Genomic DNA, 22,845 nt, shown 5'->3' with positions numbered 1-22,845 from the left:
CTAGAGACCCCTACTCACAATCTATACTGGAAGTATGCCATAATAATGGACAAGACGATCCCACACAATAGACAAGACATAACCGTTATCAACAAGAAGGAAATGGCTACCTACCTGATCGATATAGTGGTGCCCAACACCAGCAATTTCCAGAAAACCTACAAGGAAAAGATCAGAAGTACACAAGTCTAAGACAGGAAGTCAAAGAAATATGGCATATGGAACAAATGATCATCCAAATCACCATGTCAACCCTTGGCATGGTGCCAAAGAGCCTCCATAAGAACCTAGCAGCAATCGGCCTCACAGAGAACACTTACATGGAACTCCAGAAACCCGCAATCCTGAACACTTATAGGATAGTCAGAGAGTTTCTCGACCAGTAATAGTAATTGGACATAACAACCATCCCATGAACCTGTACCCATCTTGGGATGGGTGGAAACCCATTAGGAGAAGGAAGAGATAATGATAATAAAAATATCTGACAAGGAATATCAAAACAGAGTTTCACAAGTACCATATTTAAAGCAGCAGGGATTATGGTTGAATGAATAATGGTTGTGACAACTATTAATTTAGATTGTATTAGAAAATGGGGTATAGCAGATTCTACTTAGAAATGGATATCGTGAGATTAGAATTAAGAACGTGTAAATTTTAAAAACGAATTGGGAAGTTTGTGGCAAGTTTACCATAAGTTCAACCATTAGTTTTATTATTTATACCCTAAGGTGCATGCGATAAAAGTTGTTGGGTGTGGGGAATATTTATTGTGTGAATATATATGAAATTTTTAGATGTGACATTTCTTTTACAGTGCGATTGACTGTAGAAGAAATATTTAAATCAAAAATAGCTAATCAACATGAAATAGTATTGTATACCCAGCTTCTTAACATTATGTGGTTTCGGCATCACTCCCCCACTTCTGTATTGCTTATAACTTGGATTTGGTCCATTCATAGCCAGCAGCAAGATGCTGCACTAGCTGATTTGCTTGCCTCCTAGCTCTTTACCTGTCACTTTGGTTCATTCACACATTTTTTAAAATGATTTAAAATGATTTTTGCAAGGTTATTAGACATCCACTGGACTTTGATCCAGTGGATGTCTAATAATATGACATGAGACTAGGCAGTCACCTAGTGTCATGTCACAGCAGTTCGACCATTACTCTGTGATGTGTGTATGTCACTCCTTATTGGGTTTAGGCATAGTGTTTTTAGACCTTTCACATTTGAGGATTTACAAACTGTCCCACTAGTGTGAAGGCATAAGCTGTTGATCTGGTTGTTGCATAACTGAATCTTGCAGTGATTTAAGATGTTTGATAAGTGAGAACCATATAGATATCAGCTCCATCAGCACATTTTAGATTCCGAAGTAGAATCCTTAGTTTCATCACTAGAAGAATATTGGTGATATACCTCAGGGATAAAGAACTGGAGTTAACTTGAGCAGGTTCTAATTACGAGTGGAGAATGGGATCATTGTAATCCTACCTTAATATCATCCTAATATGTTTATTAATATTATATAAATAACCTGTGGTCACAATTCATTTTACATTGATACAAGTAGTGAGTAGAGGTGTTTTATCACCAAGGGACTGGTATCGATTCTCATTTTTGTTGGTGTAAAATTTTTAACAGAATAAAATTAGCTTTAACTTTTATAGTTGATATTTTTAGCCCACAAAGGAATATCATTTAAAATAATTAGTAAAGGTTAGTACAAATTAGTACAAATTTATTAAAATTTTATAAAATATGTTTCACACATACTATTTTGTAATAAATTCATCTTAGGTATGACTTTGATTCTTGGCGAGAATTCTCATATTTAGATGAAGAAGAAAAGGAGAAAGGAGAAAAGTGAGCTGTTTTTCAAAAAAAGATGTTTATTTATTAACCATCCTATTTTAATTTATTTTTTATATTGAATAACTTTAATTCCCTATGCTTAAGGTACTAATTCAGTTGCTAAAACATTACCATTTTGTATCCTGTGGTGCATTTTATATTTTTCAGCTAGTTGTACAGTTATGTAAAAAAATAGTTGACCTTTAAGGAATTAATTTTAGTTTTTGCTTGTTTTCATAATATTATTTTTTGTTTTGTTTTGTTTTTTTTTTTCATTAATATATTAATTTCTTTAAACACTACTTATTCACATTTGTTTGAGATCCATCTGAGGATACTGATATGAATGTTATTTAGTGAATAGCCCTTTATAAACAGTGGTGTTTATGGGATAGGAGATTTTTTTAATTAAGTGCATTCCTTTGGAGGTGGGAGTGCGATTGACTGTAGAAGAAATACAGGCAGTTCCCGGTTTACGAGTTTTTTTTTTTTTTTTTAAATTTTGTGTTAAACATTCAAAAATATCACATTTCAAACCACGTGCGTAGCTATACAATACAGTGAACCTCGCTTTACGATATTAATCCGTTACCATCGTATCATGAAAATATTGTAATGTGAACCCAATAACACGTTGTTTTTTTGGTAATTCATTCCACGATCTCGGAAGTTCAAATTTTCACTATATAACTCCCTAAAACATCGTTTTTATAGTGTAAATTTATTAGTTACCAATTCAAATCATTAAACGCACTACACTTTCATTGTTATATGTTATAAGAACCAATTTTGAACTGCTTTGTGATATTTTTCTAAAGCACATTTCTGGAAGTCGCGACCATAAAACAATAAAAACAATTTGCACTTTCCAGTTTATTCAGTTTTTTTGTTACTGCAAGCAATTATAAACGGGTGGTAAACTCGATGTTATTGCATTTGCGAAAATGCCGATGGCTGTAATTGTGTGGGTTGTTATGTTATTATGGTGAAATGTGTTTGCCCTTTACTGAAATCTTCAATTGGTTAAAAAATATAACTAAATTTTCAGAATCTTCTCCTCATTCCTTTTTTTTTTTTTTTTTTAAGTTTTGCAAACTTGTTACTCCGTGCAAATCGTGTTAGTTGCAATTTGTGTGTCCCATTAAAAAATGCTTATGCATACTATTGAAATTTATAAAGAAAACAGAAGATTATCTTGGAAATAAACACTTCTTGAAGCATTTCTTAAGAAGATTACTCCTTGTGCAAGAAACCAACGAGTGCCGAGCCGAGCCAGTAATGCTTGATCAACGAATGTGCATTTAGTCGATGATGATGAAGAATAAACATTCTTTAACTTTTGTAAGTTGTAAATAATTTCTCTATTATTATAATTTGCTTGATTTTACAGGCTACATTTTCATTTCTTTGGAAAAATCAATTATTGTTTAAACATAAACTAATTAGCTAACTAATTTCATTGTTGATGTTGTTGTTATTTGGTTTTTAGGAGCATTTCAACTAAGGCCATATTGCTCCAGGAATATGCAGTGGTCATTCCCTGACCTTTCTACATCCTCCGTATTTGTTGGTCATGGGCTTGAACCGCAGTCTAATCAAGAAGCGTGTGCTGCGCACTGCTGCTCCTGCCCACCTGGCTTCGGAGGTGCCGAATTGTTGATAACGTAACCCCTATTTTTAACATTATGTCTATGGGAAATAAATTCTCACTTTACGAGTTTTTGCTTTACGATCGCGCACTAGAAACAAATTAACTCATAAAGTCGAAAACTACCTGTATTTAAATCAAAAATAGCTAATCAACATGAGATAGTAGTATACACCCTATTTTACCAAAGTCACTAAAGATGTAACTGTGAAAGTATCACTATGTTACATTTGCTATAATAAATAACAACCTAAACTACACCACATTTTTATACCTTGCACATGAAGGTGGGGGGGGTTACTTTACTTTTACAAAAACAAGAAGTGATAAGCTTTACTGTTCATATCCTTAAATATTAATATAGTATTAATATCCATAATAAATACAGCAATATCCCATGAATGAAGTCTCTAGAAATCATATCTAAGAAGAAAAACTGTTCAGACAGAGTATTAACAATTAAGAGCTAGAAACTAGAAATAACTGTTATACTCAAGTTGGCCAAAGCAATATCTATCTTAATCATTGTAATGTAACTGATAATAGCAAGAATAGATATATATATATATAATATTATAAAATATTAAGGATCAATCAATTAATAATATTCTCAGGGACTTAAGAAAACGCAAAAAAAATTATTGCTTTTTACCGAAAAAGCAATATTTTTTTTTTTTTTTTTTGCATTTTCTTAAGTCCATGATAGTATTATTATTTGATTGATCCTTAATATTTTTCCTTAATATCCTTAATATTTTATAATATTTTATAGACATTATGGGTGTATTGCATGATTGCTTGCAACTGCATTGACCCATAAATATTAGTTACAGTTACTGTCGTTTTAACTTTCTTTTCTTTTTTTATCACTAATATAATTATAAACATATATATATATATATATATATATATATATATATATATATATATACAGTGAAACTTCCCTTTAACGGACAACCACGGGGAACGAAAATGTGTCTGTTAGAGAGAGGTGTCTGCTAACAAGAAGTCTGAGGGAGAAAAAAAAAAAAAGAAAGAAAGAAAAATCGTTAAATGTTTAATGTAAAATTAAATTAAAATATATACAGATTTTGCACAATATTTTTGTAAATAATATATAATTACATACACAAGAGATAAAGAAAATCGTTAAACATTTAATGTAAAATTAAATTAAATTATATACAGATTTTGCACAATATTTTTGTAAATAATATACATACAATTGTGCTATGCATATTATGACTTTATTTTAAGAAAAATACATGCAGTAATCACTTATTTTCTTCTGCACCTTCTTCCGGCTGATAATTTTGTTTTCAACATTTGTTTGGAGTGAAGAAACCATCGAAAGTCCTTCAGTATCTTTTTCAGTGGTGAAAAACATTTTTAAACGATTGATTTGTATGAGCGCTTCTTCTATTTTCATCGGTGGTTCGTCATTAATATGTTCTTTGACAGAATGACCTCCTACCATTTCTTCATTCTCATGAGGAACTTCTTGAAAAATATCGATGATAATGTCGTTGATATCTAGAGCACCATCTTCTGTAGTGACGTTTGAGTCTATATCTTTGTAGCCAGGGTCACTTGCAGCGGAAGTATCGTACATTATCAATAGATGTTGAAGTTCTTGTTTTTCTTGGTGCTCCACATTGCTGTTCACAAGTTCAATTTTTGCGTTTGAGAAGCCAGACTTTACAAAACAGTTCACGACAGTTTGTTTTCTAATTGCGTTTACTGAAGAGGAAATCCATTGAATCGCATCTAGGATGCTGATTTTCTTTGCAAATTCACTCGCACATGTTACATCATTCATGTTTGCAATGAGATGTCTTAAAACATGTTTTCTGTAGTGAAGTTTAAAATTTTTTATTATCCCTTGATCCAAGAGCTGACACTCTGCAGTGTGTTTGGTGGCAGAAAAATTATTTGAATATTGGACAATTCAATGTGCGGGTGAGATGCAGCATTATCCATGAAAAGAATAATTTTTCTGTTTTGACGAATCATGTTTTGGTTAAAGTGACTTATCCATTCGCTCATGATATCTCGTGTCATCCACGCTTTTTTATTAGACTTCCAGTCAACATTCAAAAGATTCAACTTTATGCCCTTGAAACAACGAGGATTTTGTGGTTTTCCTATAACAAGATGTTGTTCAAAGTCTCCCAGCATATTTGTACACAATAGTACAGTCAAGGGTTCCTTAGAAATTTTTCCGCCCTGGCACTTTTCGTTTTTAAGACTCATTGTTTTTTCAAGAAGAGCTTTAAAAAAACAACCCTGTTTCGTCACAGTTGTAAATATCCTTAGCTTCAAAATCACGACATAAATCTTCCTATTTGACGGTCCACTCTGTTACAACCCCAGTATCAACAGATCCACCTTCACCACTTACGGTTTTCCAAGAAATTTTATGCCGAGTTTTGAACTTGTCTAGCCATCTCACAGAAGCTTTGAACTCATTTGTTCCCATAGATTTCGCAACCTCCAAAGCCTTTTCCCTAATAATAGGCCCATTAATGGGAATTTTTTTAGCACGTGCGCGACAAATTTGAAGTCCAACAATTTTCAGGAATGATGTTTGAACTTTATCATTTCCGTGTTGCCAAAATTGTTTGAGCAGTTCATTTTTTTTCTTTAGGATGTCGCTTACCTGCGTCTTCCCAATTTTGAATTTTGCAGCGAGATTGTGAACACTATTTTTTTTGCCGATCATACGCATTAATGAGTTCGACTTTATCTTTTAAAGTTAAATGTTTACAAGAAGACATTGTGCACTTCACACGACACTGAACAAAACCGAAAACTGAAACCGAAAAGACGAAAGGCCGACCGTATTCCCCCCGCACACACCGAATTCATCAGAAGTTTTACACGTGCCTTAAAATTCTTGAAAAAGGGTTTAGAACCGTGACGTAAACCTTGATAAAATTCAGAGAATCAGAAATAGAAAATAAACACACGATTGAAGCAATACGTGGAAGAAAAGTTCCTAGAAAAAGGACCGTGAGCTCTCCCGCAGTCCATTATGGGGAGATCAAATTAAGTGCTAATCTAAACGAAACAGTGCAGATTGCCTGTCCGCGTCCGTTACAGAGAATGTCAGCTAGACAGAAGCTGCAAACACGTTAAAACCAATGGAGGTGAGTGGGGGAATTTGAAAATGTCTGTTGTAGAAAGGTGTCCGTTAGGAGAAGTTTCACTGTATATATATACAACTAGAAATACTACCTGATTATCAAACATTTAGAGAATCATTACACTGTTAACTTTATAGGGACCTTAAACATTAAGTTATACAACTAAACAACAGGACTGTCAGTCACATAGTAATGAGAGAGAGAGAGAGAGAGAGAGAGAGATACACAAACATAACTTATCTAAGACACTTTTAAAGCAAATTATTTCTGATTAACTAGTTATACCAACAGTCATGGCTTCTATACTCAAGTAGTTTCATTCTTGCTCCCTAGACTTAGAAATTGCTTAAGAAATAGTCATAGTGGTAATTGAGCAAGGTTCTGATCTGTATCTGATAAAAACAATAAAACCATGTTTGAGGCCAAAAAGATGTCACAACACTTTACCACTGGACAACCAGTCCACTTTCGTATATATAAAAGAAGCGTTTCATAAGCGGATTCCATTTTATTACAAAATACTGTATAGTGAAAAATCTACTTTCAGTTGATCACACTTTCAAAACTTCATGCAAATCACTTTGCATTTCCTTCGCTACTAATACTTCCCTATGTATAATGCAATGATTAAAAACTATTTGGATCAATTTCCTTTACTTTACCTTTTAAACCTTTATTTTCTCCTGTTAATGAGCCGCACCATCAGTAAAAATTGCAACACAAGTTTCTCCACGTTAGATCAATTGTTTGAAAGAAAATTATTTATAACATCAAAAATCTTCTCGCTTGTCATTCTTCCTTCCAAAGCTTTGCAAAATAGAAAATTCTCCAAAATATCCCTCGTAGCAGTATCCAAAATATACACTATGTTGAGCAAGGTGTGAAATATCTGTTTGTGGATTCATATAACTGTATTGCAAAAATTGGACTTCACTCAATCGATTTAATAAATTGAATTTTATGTTGTCTGATAATTGTGATACACTGCGAGACTGTCTCTGGACAGAGAAATGGTTTTTAAATCATTGCTGCTTCTCCATGCATAATTGAAATAATTTTTATTGCAGCAAGGAGAATGCACTGAATTACGAAGCAGAATAAAGCTTGTGTGCAACACACTTGCTGTATATCTTTTGCTATCGCTCATTCGCACTTCTGGCCTTTAGGCAATACAGTACATAGGCAATTTGAGAATTTGTGCTGTAGGAAGCACGAATTAAGAGCTAAAGGGATTACCATAAGGAATTAATTGAGTAGTAGTGAGAAGTATTAATACATACTGAGAAGTTGCACTAGTCAGCTGCTTTTTGTTTGTCCATAGCCAGTGAACAAATTAAGGTGTATTCCTAATGGTAGGCAGTAGGGTTCATTTGTATCTCAGACTTAGTTTGAGTAGCAAGGTCTTTACACCTACAGTATTGAAAAAGTAATTTTAACAACAGGTTTTTAGCTTTTATGTACACAAAAAAATAAAATTTATTTAAAAATTTCTACAACCTCTTTAATTTATCCTGCGACACCTCTGGGGGTCGTGCACTACTGCCTAGTCCATAAAAACTCTTCTTTCTTACTTTCCTTCTTCCTTCCTTACAATCATAGGTTCTTATTATTATTATTATTTTTTTTTATGATAACCCCATGGCATATGGGGTTACCATAAAAAATGTGCCAGTGTAAGTTGTATGTTAGACGTGATACTTGTTGACATTGGACTTGGAATTTTGAGGTTGTAGTTTTCAGAAAATCTAGACAAAGGAACGTTGCTAGAGAATGAAGTAGAAGGAAGAGGTGGAATTAAAGATGCTAATCCAAAAGAACAGTGCCCACAAAAATATCTTTAGAATAGGTATGCAGCAGAAATTGAATATCAGTGTGATAGAGAGGTGCTTCCCAACCTTTTTCGTGCCACGGCACATTTGGAAAATTATAATTTTTGTACGGCACACAGAAATAAACTAGGGCAGATTTTGGGGTTTCTATAAGGGACTATAAATGAAAAATTTATTTCATTTGCGTTATATTATATATATATAATTATGATAAGAAAAGTAGTATATAAATCAGGGGTCAGCAGCCTCCAGCTCTTTGAACGTGTAACTGTTGGTTCTTTAACTTTTAGCCCACAAGTACGACTAGTGACTTATTTTTGTGAGCAAATATTTTTGAAGCATTAACTACTGTATGTTAAAAATAAATTAAGAAACTGTCTGAACAATGCAAGTCTCTTAGCATGATTAAAGATGAAAATTAAGACATACTAATGTTGAGAGACTCACTCAAGAAGTTCAACAGCAAAAGTGACATTAATTCATACCTAATTGAATGTTTGTTACGTTGTTTCAGTATTAATAAATAATATTTCAAAAATATATTTTTTGAATAAAACATGTTCCCACTCTATTCCTTTTCGTAAAAAATCCCTCCCCCATCCCAGCTTGAGCTGAGCTTGCAGCTCTTCAAATTCTTTTTTTTTTTTATTAGCTCAAAAATGGCTCTTATATAAATACACTGACCCTAATATAAATACAACCGACCCTGATATAAATACAGCAGGCCCTCGTTATAATGCGGTTCCCTCTACTCTGATTTGCCATAATGCTGTCACAACTCACTTTAACGCTCTTTTACCCCCATACAGATTGAATTTGTGGCATGTTTAATGAAAACGTTTCATCTGATGTACTCGATAGCTTGAAAATGAAAAGCAAAGTTTCTCACGCTGACTTGTGAAATTTTTCCACACTCAGTGAAATTTTTTCCCCACACTAATTTAATTGCACTATGGTGATTTGTTACGATCAACATTTTAAAAAATGATCAAGTATTGCTTGTAATATTTGCGTTATATACATTTATCCGAAGTCTAGTCATCACTCGGTACAGTGTTAGACATCGTCCGTAATGGACAGTTTACTCGAACATTGTAAACAAATGCCTAAAAGAAGTTTCATATCGGAAGAAGAAAAAAAAAAAAAAAAACATGTCAAGCTTCAAAAGCGGCGAAGGATCGGTTGACTTTATTGTAGGGTGGTAATGCTGCGGGGATTTTAAAGTAGGGATTTTAAAGTAAAAACCTCTTTATCACAATTAATGCAACGCAGTTACATTTTTGAAGATTAATAATGGTGGATAAGAATTAAAAAGGAACAACATCTGGATGCAGTATGAAGCCTACTAAAGTAAGAAAAATATTGAATTTGAAAATTAAATTATATGTTTTGAAGCGAATCGATTGCGTTCAACGACAAGTGGATGTGTGCAATAATTTAGGACTGGCAGGTTCAACTGTAAGAACAATTATAAAAAATAAAGAATTAATTTTAGCAGCAGGAAAGATAGCTGTTCCACTGCAAGCAACTAGGCTGGCTAATATAATTGAAATGGAGAGACTTGTAAATAATTTTATTGAAGATAATATCCAACGCAAAATTCCGTTAAGTTAAATATTAAAGAAAAAGCAATTAGCCTATATGATAATCTGAAGAAAGCTCACCTTTAAAAAAAAATGTGGAACCATTTAAAGTTAGTAAGGGCTGGTAAGATAGATTTAAAATCCAGGGAGAAAGCGCAAGTGCAGATCAAGAAGGAGCCGAAACTTTCAAAAAAGAACTGCTAAAAATTATTGAAGAGTGGTGTTGAACTTCTCAAAAAGTTTTTAACATAGATGAAACAGGACTTTTTTGGAAACAAATGCCTAAAAGAAGTTTCATATTGAAAGAAGAAGAAGAAGAAGAAGAAGAGAAAAAAAAAAATGTCAGGCTTCAAAAGCAGCAAAGGATCGGTTGACTTTATTGTAGGGTGGTAATGCTGTGGGGATTTTAAAGTAAAACCTCTTTTAGTTTAGTAGGAAGATGGCCAAAGTACAACCCAAAATCGACCAAAGTTACGAAAACTTGACAGCCCAGGGCCATCGGATTAATAAATTCATGAATTTTAGTTGGTACGTAATGTAGCTACTTACCACATAATTATATGCGTGTGTAATGGAGAATATAATTAATATTCACAAATACAGTCAGTCCTCATATAGCACGATAGTTGTGTTCCTAGAAACCTTTGTGCAATGAAATATCGGGCAATATAAACAACAGGCCCTATGGGAAAAATAGGGTTGGGTGCCGACAACCCAAGAGTGAACACACATTTGTAACCAAAACATTACCAAACACAATAAATAATCGTAATAAAATACTTACGTATTTTATTACGACTATTACATAATAAAATATTGCTAATGCTTTTGCTTCTATTGTAAGCAAATTTGTTCTTTGTTTGATTTTCTATCCAAACAGATGATAGCCGTTCTATCTCTTCCAATTCTTTGTGTCTTGATCCAATAGATTTTAATTACACTTTGAGTTGTTCATGCTATCAAAGTTTTTATTTACTCTGCATTCTTTCTAATTCTCGGCGTTGCCTCATTTAAGCCTGTAGCACGTGCAATATCATATGGGCTTTCATTTCGCTCAAAGCGTTTCATATTTTCGTATTTCCCTGGTGGGCCGAGGCCAGTGTGATTTTGGCCATAAACGCTAGTATGAGGCCGCTACAAATTTTCTCGGGTAAGAATTTATGATCCAGTCCGCCTCTGTGTATTGATAATGCTCCTCTTCACACCTTTTAAGAATTTTACTCATTTTTAGGGAATAAAGCACAATTACAAAATGAAGAGGCATGCTTGATACACATGAACAAAGCTGCGCACGTGTAGCAACAATAAACAACACTGTAAAGGCAGAGGCACAGTATTAACACCTCACTAGCTCACATAGGGTAACTACCATAAAACAATATAAACAATTTCCAGTTGCGTTTCTTCTAGTGGAATCTGTTATAAACTGGTAGTAAACTCGATCTAATTGCATTTGCGATAATACCGATAGCTGGAATTGTGTGGGTTTTTACATTATTATGGTGAAATGTGTTTCCCCCCTTCACTGATATATAAAAAAAATACTCTACATTTTCCGAATCTTCTCTTCATTCCTATGTTGTGTTCAGTTGGGGTGATTCCACGTTCGACTGCCGTTTCTTGTAAACACAAAGGCAAATCGTGGATAAGCGAATTCGGTTTGTGTTATATACGATATCGTTCCCCTATTTATAAATCGGGTGTGATCAAATTCGTGTAGTATAAACACGTGTTATACGAGGACTGACTATACATATGTTACATTACAGGGATATGGCGCTGATTCACTTAGGGCTCTGTTTTTCGGGAACGAATTGTCAGCGTTAAGCAGAAGTCACCTGTACGGTCATGCCCCAAACTAGAGCAGCAAAGCAACGGGCACAAAGTGGCAGGTGTGCTGTGACTCGGGGGAGAACTGAGGGGGCCGATTCTCCAACGCATCACAGCCAAAAAAAATGTGCAACTTGTGAAATGTTTGCCGAACTCTCTGGAACGGAACATGATATTGCCATGGGGGATGTCTTTGTGTGTGTGCGATGCAAGGAGTGTAAGGAAATCAGACGACAACTCAGCGTTGTTATGGGCCTATATGAGAGTTTGAAGGACAGGGTGGATGCCCTCGAAAGATCAAAATTGAGGGGCCCATCAGGCTCTCAGCTGCCCACGTCAACGCCAGAGCTTGCACTTGGTAATCACGCAACACAGCGACAACCAGCAAGGCAGAATGCGCTGGTCCCACAGGAACTAGTAGTTGTTGACTCTATTGTCAGGGAAACGGAGAACATGCTTTGTAAAAAGGATAGGTGGAACAGGACCAGGGTATGTCTGCCAGGGGAAAGGTTGATGATGTTGTAGAGCGGATATCGTCTTTTAAGGGCACAAAAGGTGGTATAGTTGTACACGTTGGCACTAATGATATTAAGAGTAGGAGACCAGCAGAATTACTTAACAAGTACAGGTCACTGTTGAACAAAAACCAGTAATTAGGGTTGAATTTGAAAGTGTCCGCAATTATACCCAGACACAATAGAAGGGAGTATATGATGAGAGCCTTGTCGATCAATTCGCCCCTGGAAAGATTGTGCAAGGCTCAAGGGATAGAATTTTTTTCAGCCTCGACTGTACTTGTTAACAGGAGAGACTGCTTCTACAGGGATGGGATACACTTAAATAGAAAGGGTGCAAGAATATTTGCTGATGCTATCGAGGCAGTGTTAGGTGGGTCGGATAACTGATAGGTTGGGGGGATAGATTAGCAGAAGCCGTAGGCAGAGGTGAAGGTGATTCTTGCACAACTTCTATTAGAATAAGTAGCGACTTGGAGGGAGGGGTGTTGGGGGTTTCAGGGACGGATGGCAGTCATCCTGAAATAGGTGGGTATATGGGATGTGTTAGGGTAACTAGGAATAGGAGCATGTATGCTTGCATGTATACCAATGCTAGAAGTATAATAAATAAATTTGATGTTGTTGTTGTTGTTATTTGGTTTTTTTAGGAGCATTAGCAACTAAGGCCATATTGCTCCGGGGATGTGCGGTGGTCATTCCCTGACCTTTCCGCATCCTCCGTATTTGGTGGTGACGGGCTCGATAAATTTGATGAATTTGAAGTGTGGGTCAAGACATCAAAGGCAGATATTGTTGGGATAGCAGAGACATGGTGTCACACAGATATAAGGAATGCTGAACTGGAATTTGGGGAGTACAATGTGTACAGAAAGGATAGAAAGGGAGGATGTGTTATGCTGTTAATTAAGAAAAACATAAAATCAAAAGAAGTGCATCCAGTTGATATAGATGAACAGTGCACTGTTGAGTCAGTTTGGTGTGACATAAGCACTGCGAAAGCAAAAATAAGAGTAGGAGTGTGTTATAGGCCTAATGACTTGAATGAGTACAATGAACAATTGTACAGAGAAATAGAGTGGGCTAGTAAATCGGAATGTCTTATAATGGGGGATTTTAACTTTCCAGATATTGACTGGAACTTGTGGGTTGGTCACTCATACACTAGTCAGACATTTGTGGATTTATTGGATGATTGTTTTCTGCAGCAGCATGTTCGAGAGGCAACCAGAGAAAGTAATACTCTTGATCTGGTTATGTTGTTGTTTGGTTTTTAGGAGCATTAGCAACTAAGGCCATATTGCTCCAGGATATGCGGTGGTCATTCCCTGACCTTTCCGCATCCTCCGTATTTGGTGGTGACGGGCTCGAACCCCGGTCTAATCAAGAAGCGTGTGCTACGCACTGCTGCTCCTTCCCACCTGGCTACGGAGGCGCCAAGATCTGGTTATATGCAGTAATCATTCGTGTATTAAGAATTTGCAGATAAAGGAACCTCTAGGTGGCAGTGATCACAGTGTACTGATGTGGGATTTACTTAAAGTTTTAATTACCATCAGGGGTAAAGGAAAGGGTTTTTGCTTCTGTAAGGTTGAGTACAGTGGTCTCCGACAGTTTTTAAATTCTGTACAATGGGATCAACTGATGATGTTACCAACAATAAATTCTAAGTGGGAAGCATTCAAGGAATTAATCGTGGATGCTACTAAACGTTACACACCTATTAAGAAATATTGTTCAAGGTTTAGGCCAAAATGGTTATCTAATGAACTAATGAGTCTCGTAACAAAGAAGAAAAATGCATGGGATGCATATAAATTATCAAGCGACTCAGAAGCCTATGGCAGATATAAGCTAGTCTGTAATCAGGTCACAAAAGAGGTTAGGCAGGCGAAGGCAGATTACAAGAAATCCTTGGCAAAATATGCTAAGAAAAACAGCAAGGATTTCTTTACTTATATAAACTCTAAAAGGAAGGGGATGAATCTGATTGGTTCGACTGTTGATGATCCTGCTCAGATAGCAAACAAACTGAATGAGTATTTTGCATCTACATTCACACATGAGGAATTATTAAGGTTTGAAAATGGCAGAAGGTTATCAAATTGTAGCAGGATACTTAATGATTTTGTAACAACTGAGAGCAAAGTGGAGGAGAAATTGTTGAAGTTAAACATAAGAAAAGCACCTGGGGTGGATGGGATCTATCCAGTTATATTAAAGGAGACAGCAAAGCAACTAAGCAAACCCTTAGCCATAATTATGAGTGCATCATTGAACTCAGGGGAGTTTCCCACGGACTGGAGATGTGCAAATGTATCCCCAATTCACAAAGGGGGATCAAAGGGTGACACGAGTAATTACAGACCAGTTAGTTTAACTTCTGTTCCGGGTAAAATAATGGAGTCACTGGTTAAGGATGCATTGCAGGATCATCTAGACAAGACTGCAGCAATAATTCAGACACAGCATGGGTTTGTTAAGGGAAAGTCTTGTCTGACAAATTTGATAGGATATTATGATGTTAAAAAGGAACTGGATGCAAAAAATAATTTTGATATCATATATTTGGATTTCAGGGAAGCTTTTGACATTTTGACACTGTTGCGCATTGAAGACTATTGTACAAATTGGAGCAGAATGGTATTAAGGGTAAGTTGCTACAATGGATAAAATGATGGTTAAGTGGGAGAAGACAGAGGGTGGCAATCAACGGGTGCTGCTCTTCGTGGACTAATGTTATTAGTGGAGTCCCACATGGTGCGGTTTTGGATCCACTGTTGTTTTGTATATTTATCAATGATATTGATGAAGGTATATCAGGCTTAATATCGAAGTTTGCAGATGATACAAAGGTTGGCAGGGTTGTTAATGACAATAATGGCAGTGTGCTACTGCAACAGGATCTAGATAATTTAGGCAGATGGGCTAAGAAGTGGCAACTGAAGTTTAACCTTGACAAATGCAAAGTACTGCATATGGGTAAAAGTAACCCCAGAGAAACGTACCAACTGTGTGGTACTATACTTAAGGTGGTAGAAAATGAAAAAGACCTGGGTGTAATTGTGCAGTCAGATATGAAGTTTTCTGAGCAATGCAGACAGGCTGCCAGGGCAGGTCATGGGGTTTTGTCAATGATATATAGGAATTTTGCTAGCAGGGAAAAGGAGGTGATTGTCCCTCTGTATAATCCAGTGGTCAGGCCACGCCTTGAGTACTGCGTACAGGTCTGGAGGCCTCATTTTAGGAAGGATGTAGATTTACTTGAGCTTGTACAGAGAAAGGCAACAAGATTGGTGAGGGGAATGAAGGGATCCTCTTACCAAGAAAGGCTTAAGTTCTGCAAATTGCAGTGGCTGGAAAAAAAAAAAAAAAAAAAAAATCACACCATTCCCCCCAAATCCCTATACAGTTCCTCCTTAAATTTATTCAACCTATCAACTTCCACAACGACACCTGTGTGGTGATCTGATTGAGGTGTATAAGGCCTTGAATGGATTGAGTATGCTGAATTCTGATGGGATATTTCTTCTTGTTCAGATTACGAACCTAAGGGGGCATAAATTCAAATTAAGAACAGATGTAGAATAGATGTGCGGAAATCTGCCTTTAGCCAGCGGGTGGTTAATTGCTGGAACAAACTTCCATCTGTCATTGTGGAAGTTGATAGGTTGAATAAATTTAAGGAGGAACTGGATAGGCATTTGGGGGGAATGGTGTGATTTTTTTTTTTTTTTTTTTTTTGGCTGATGCTGCATAAGCTCATACACTTGCTTTCTTGCATCACATGCCACCTACTACTATGATAGAAGCTATTAAATATTTAATGCTAAATTCATACAAAACTTCAAAATAAAATCTTTTTAATGCTTCTGTGAATATAATATTTTTATATCAGGTTTTATTTTTGAAATGGCTACATGTAACTCCTGATCCAGACTTTTTAATGATGATCTCTTCGAATTCTTGATAGTCAGCATAGATGAGAAACTTTGTTTGCACAAATAGAGGTGGTAGCAGATGGAAGAAGAGTGTCAAATGTTTTTTTCAAGAATTGAAGGAAACTGCTTTCTGACCATTAACCAAAATTTGGATAACTCGGTTTCTTTAAATTGTATTTGAAGGTTGCCATAATTTCTTAAATCTAACAGATCTTTTTCTTTCATTGATAAATGTAATGATGGAATTTATAGGGATAATGCGAACCTATTTCAAATCCAATCAGATTTTTTTACATCAACTATTGTAAAATAGTGATGAAATTTTTCCTCAAGCAAACACAAATGTTGCTCTACTAATCCCAATCATTCTTCTTTAGGATTTAAATTATAACAACAATTAAACCTCATTAGTGATCCGTGTTTAATCTCATTTTTCCTAAGTTGAACTGTTTGTTTAAACCCTAAACTTTGTCCATTCACGTTAGTATGTTTTCGTGTGATCCTTGCAATTTTCAATTTAGGTCATTCAGATGCTCATAAATATCAGTTAAGTAAACTAGCTTTTGGAGCCAATAGCTGTCTTTCATTAAATCTGCAAAGTAAGAATTATTCACAAAAGAATTTTCAACCCTTCTCTCAGCTCATAAACTCTTATTAAATTCTTCCTTTGGACAACCAATGTACTTGAGTATGAAATAGCAGAGAGTGGTATTCTGATCCCATCTCTTCACACAAAGCTGAAAGCAGGCGTGAATTTTAATGGCTTGAAATTTTATTAAATTCACCATCTTGATAACATCATGTAATGTGGAATTCAGATCCACGGGCAAACTTTTAGATACGAGATCTTCTCTGTGAATAGAACAATGTATTACGAAATTCCGGGTTTTCAGAACAAACTCTTGATGTAAAACCTTTTAACTCTTCTTCCAGTCATTGCAGCTGCACCATCAGTAGACTAGCTGAAGCCATGATATCTTATTAGTCTCAAAGTATTCATTTACCACTTGGAATGTTTCATTCCCTGTAGCGTGATTTGGCAGTTCTTTGCAGAATAAATAATGTTCTTTCAAGCATTTCTCTTCAATGATTTTAACTAATGATATTAATTGAGCACAGTTACTAACATCTGTAGATTCATCAATTTGCAATGAAAATTTTTTAGATACAATAATTCTCTGAATTAGTTTTGCTTCTATATCATCCGATATGTCTTCAATGTGTCTACTGATATTGTTATTTGAAAGTGGCACTTTTTCAATTTCCTTTGCTTTGTTTGCCCTAAACATAGTGTTAACAATTTCAATGCAGGCTGGTAAAATAAGCAATTTTGCAATTGTATGAAGCATTTTGGGTTTGGTTACCAATTGGGCAACCTAGCCTTTTGAGCTCGATTTGATACTCTTGTAAGCGAACTCATAAAAGAACTTTGCTTTCTATTTTGTGTTTGAAGATGCTTAAAAAAATTCAAATGTTTTTCTGCACATGCTGGATGTTTCGTGGTAAGGTGTCAGCATAGTTTTCTTGGTACCATTCATTTGATAATCGTTCTAGGCAAATAAGACCTATGGGTAATTTTCATATAAAAAATGGATTTTTTATCAAAGATAAGAGAAAAGACATTATCATATATATTTAAAGTGTTCTGCTGATTTTCCAATTATTTTTAAATTATAGAAATGTTATTTGCATAATGCATGGCAAAAAATGATTTAAATCTTTTTTTTTCCCTGCATTAAAAAGATATTTTTCAAATTTAAGTTTAAAAAAAAGAAAGAAAACGTTATTTTTATACTTCCAACAAAAGTCAAACTGAAGTGCTTATAAACTAAAATCAGTGGCTGGTGTAAATCACATTCAGCTATATCCAGTTAGCGACGCCACAATTTATTCTAAATTAGGCTCTTGTATCTTTTCATATAATAAAATCACAAACCAATAAAATTTCGAACACTTGTACAAATTGGATCTGATTTTTTATAACTGTGAAAATTTTATAAAATTAATCTCTCGCAGTACACCAGTAATCTTTCTGCGGCACTCCAGTTGGGAAGGTCTATGATAGAGAATGGAGAGAGTTTGTAAGCAATGGTTTAGTGATTAACTTGACTACCAACTTCTGAATAGTCTTATGAGCATTAGAGAGGTTTTGGGGCTACTGCCTCACTGTAGTGGAGTAACAGTATTCCAAGATAGAGAGGATTTGTAGGATTTAGAGAAAATTATTTTGTAAAGTTTGGATCAGTAGCTCTTTAGAAGAAAAGTAATACCAAGAGTGCAAAAAAAAAAAAAAAAAAAAAAAAAAAGATAACCCAGTTTTTTGACGTAGAGGAAGCAATATTTGTGATGTAGTTATGCAAAGAGCGTCAGGATAATTTCTGTAGAGATATGTACTCTTGTGTCATTGAAGATGAGAATGGGAGCAGTTTTGTAAAATAGAAGGTGACAGCAGAGTTTTAGAACTTAACTACTCAGATTAAAACACTTCAATTATAGTAGTAAAACGTTTAATTAATGGCTTCCTGTGCAATCAGTATCAAGAAAGTTAAAATATTTACAATTACATTTTTTAATTCTGAAGTTAGATAACATATAAATATAAATTTTCTATCAGAATTGAGATATCTACACTTGCAGAACTGTTGCATTACACTGATGATAATGGTAACTATCTGAATGGTGTGGCGCCTCCGTAGCCAGGTGGGAAGGAGCAGCAGTGCGTAGCACGCGCTTCTTGATTAGACCGGGGTTCGAGCCCGTCACCACCAAATACGGAGGATGCGGAAAGGTCAGGGAATGACCACCGCATATTCCGGAGCAATATGGCCTTAGTTGCTAATGCTCCTAAAAAAAAAAAAAAAACCAAATAACTGAATGGTGTTCAGTAGTTTAGGGTTGCATTGGAAGGATGTTAGTGGGTGGCTTAGTTTTTCAGCTATTCTCATGGGTCTCTCTGAATTCTGGAGTATTCCTGTTGCACCTGGAGGAGCTAGCAATAGGGTTGGTGTTAGGGAGAGAAAGAGAGTTAGGGAGGAAGTACGGATGGTAATGTCAGAGAACCTGAAGAGAGAGATTTGAACAGAAAATGGAAAGAGTAAGTATTTGATTAAGATATACTTAATCAAAGGGATGAGGAGCGAGGAGGAAGAGGTGTATCCAATACTGTTGCTCTCCTCTCTTTCTGTTGACATTAGAGAGAATTGGAAATAACCTTGACTGCCTCGGTGAAGTCTCTCCTCTTCTATTGTGTATCTACTGCTGGAGTCTTGGGAGATTTCAGGTCAAATCTCTGGCCTTAAGAGATATTGTGGAATGCACATCACCAGACATTGTCTCATCTGACATGGTCTTCGTGCTCCATGGCAAACTAACTAAATTAATTTAGTATAACTGACTTTTTTTTTAAATCATTATAAAACTAATAAGCTGAATTCTTTCCTACACTTCTTTGAGTTATACATGTATGTACAAATCTTATTTAATCTTTGATATGGAGAAAAAGAAGAAAAAAAATGTATAATAATTTTTACAGAATATGGAAGTGCATGCACTTTCAGTGACATAAAATTTTATATACGAGGGGTTTCTGAAAAGTAAGGTAACACATTTTTTCTCTCGATGATGTTTAATAATACAAAGTTGAAATTACACCAAGAAATAAGTGAACATGCACCACTTCTCCACAAAGTACACTCCATTCAACGAATCCTGTAGTTTTCCATCAGAAGGATTTTGATGAATCTGATGCTACGAAAACTCCAGGTTCTGATGGTAATTCTCCACTTGTTCTCAAAACCTGTGCCCGTGAACTTACTCCTGTTTTGTGTCGTCTTGCTTCACTTTATTTCCAAGGTGTTTTGCTTCTGCATCAGTTTATTGATGCACTTGTCCCAACGATGGATCAGTTTATCAATACCAGTACTGAAGAAGTTCGTGCCCACATGCAGTAACCAATATCACACCACCTGATGAACTTCCTCATCCGTGGTGAAATGCTTTCCTGAAAGGTGTTTTTTCAAAGGGCCTAACAAATCTGAAGGCACTAAGTCTGGGCTGTAGGGGGGGATATGACAGTTTCCCAACTATTACGGCAGAACACTCATGAGTGGTGTGGAGTTGTGTTCTCATGCAACAAAATCACACCACTTGTCAGGAGTCCTGGTCGTTTGCGTCAAATGTTGGCTTTCAGTTTTTCCAACATTGCACAGTAAAGCTGTGCATTGATTGTTCCTCCCTTTGGAAAAAGAAATCCACCAACAGAACGCCTTGGTGATCCCAGAACACTGTGGCCATGGCTTTTCAGACACTGTGAACACTTGAATTTTTTGCGCACAGGAGATTGTGGATGTTTCCAGGTCATGGCATCTTGTTTGCTCTTCAGGGTAAAGCGATGAACCCACATTTTGTCTGCTTTGACTATGCGAGCGGGAAAATCCTCTCATTTGTCGCTGTATCGCAACAGATTCTCCAACACATCCCTCATTCGCTTTGATTTGTCCTCCTCTGACAATTGTTGGGGCATCCAGTGGCAGCACACCTTTCAAAAGCCATGGACATCGCAAACAATTTCGTGAACAGTCGACTTACTCATCTTCACTATTTGTGCAATTTCATTCAGTTTCACTCACCTGTTTTCAAGAACGATGCCCTTAATGTGTGAAATGTTGTCTTCTGTCTTGCTCGATGAAGGCCTGCGTGCCAAATGTCAATCTTCAATGTTAACATGGCCGCTGTTAATTCATTGCACTAAAAACACCTGCTTCATTGTCATCACCTTTTCGCCATACACAACAACCAGTTCACTGTGAATGTCACTTGGTGACATTCACAGTAAACTGGTCGCCTTTTGCCTGCAAAAAGCAAATAACTTCACAAATGCCTGTTTTGGACAACACACAACGGGGAATCTGCTGTAAGGCGACAGTACCACAACACTGCACTGGCAGTCTTTTTGAACATTATGAACATTATGAACGGGTCTATCTGTCCACTGCGAGTCATCTCATTCCCTTTAACCATTATTAAGAAAAAAGTGTATTACCTTACTTTTCGGAAATCCCTCGTATAACTAATTAACTTTTATATATCACAGGGTATAACTTTCATATGTGATTAAAAGAGGATTTTCCCATACACATTTCATATCCATTTAGTGCACTAACTTTTTTTTTTTTTTTTTTTAACTCGGACATTCTGTATTGAAATTAGCTTTCCTTCGTATATACTTCACAAAAATTTAAACCTACAGATAATAAAGTTCAGTGTTAACAACTTTCGTTCCAACCTTTCCTAATACGATTGTTTGAGATTACAGTTAAATTCTACATGAAAAATTATCTTGTGCTGTATTTTATCTGTGGTATCGTGGTGTTTTCTTAACATAAAAAAATATTGTGTGATCTCAACAAATAATATTTCCCCGTCTCCCAAATACAAGAGTTGTATACTTAATGGTGGCATCTTACAAAATTTTCTGAAATAACTCTTCTACAAGTATTTACATGGTCCTTGGACACAATAACTAAAACTTAATAGTTATTTTCTTAAATTATCTGTATTTTCTTATTTTTTTTCTATTTTAATTCTGAATTTTATTTAGCCGTGAAGAACGAAAGTGGATTGAAAAACAGAATAAAGCAGCTAGGCAAAAGCGGAAGAAGGAAGAGATGGCACGCATTCGACAGCTTGTGGGTATGCATTTGTGTAATTCTATTAACACTCTAGGAAAACTATCCATCTTCAGCTTGTTTTAGTGCAATGATCGAAACATATTTCCCAAGTTGAAATGACCCTCTTAGAATTGTCCATGTGAAATATATGCATTGGGATAATTTTTGTGTAATATCACATTACACTAAAATTACTACATTACGCATATATAGTAGGAATATTCCCTATCCCCACATATATATAAATTCCGGTATCAGCTTTTTTTCTGTCTAGGCCAGTTCAGTGTAATATCTCAGCATTGCAATCTTTTATACATTATTATGTACTGCCTGACAACTTTATTAAAATGATGAACTAACATCATGTTTGACCATTGTTGGCCCAAACCATTGCTCTAGCACAGTGGTTCCAACCTTTTTTGACTCGCAAACCTTTCAACATAATATTTTAATTGCAAACCCCTCAGCCTATATTCTCTGAAATCATATAAAAGTACTGAATTTTCATTATAAAATATTTCCAGCATTACGTTTTTATAAGCGACATTGCGTAATAAAAATTATTAGGTATTGCTGAGCATTCTGGTCTTTCCAAAGCTATTAGCCGCAATTTTTGCTCATCTCTATTCCCGCCTCTGTCAAAACCAGATGGTTCTATTGACACATCAGCCAAAGATAAAGCTGATCTGCTAGCAACCTATTTTGATTCCAACTCGTGTATTGGTGATATTGGTAAATCACCTCAAACCGTTCCTAGTACACTCCATTCAACGAATCCTGTAGTTTTCCATCAGAAGGATTTTGATGAATCTGATGCTA

At 35.6% G+C, this 22,845-nt stretch overlaps 1 protein-coding gene across 1 annotated transcript in view; it reads left to right on the top strand.

The window, feature by feature from the left end:
- The window catches only part of LOC150086853 (dnaJ homolog subfamily C member 2), a 451,294-nt gene that overhangs the window by 257,307 nt on the left and 171,142 nt on the right, over nucleotides 1-22,845 (top strand). Inside the window, exons 7-8 of the mRNA XM_090371629.1 lie at nucleotides 1,812-1,877; nucleotides 21,957-22,048. Of these exons, the coding sequence (XP_090227755.1) occupies nucleotides 1,812-1,877; nucleotides 21,957-22,048 (158 nt within the window). The remainder of the gene's footprint in view (nucleotides 1-1,811; nucleotides 1,878-21,956; nucleotides 22,049-22,845) is intronic.

This window comes from Mastigoproctus giganteus, chromosome 4 (genome assembly GCF_048544385.1).
Source record: "Mastigoproctus giganteus isolate SK-2022 chromosome 4, ASM4854438v1, whole genome shotgun sequence".
Classification (NCBI taxonomy): domain Eukaryota; kingdom Metazoa; phylum Arthropoda; class Arachnida; order Uropygi; family Thelyphonidae; genus Mastigoproctus; species Mastigoproctus giganteus.
This window is presented reverse-complemented; position numbering and strand designations above follow the sequence as displayed.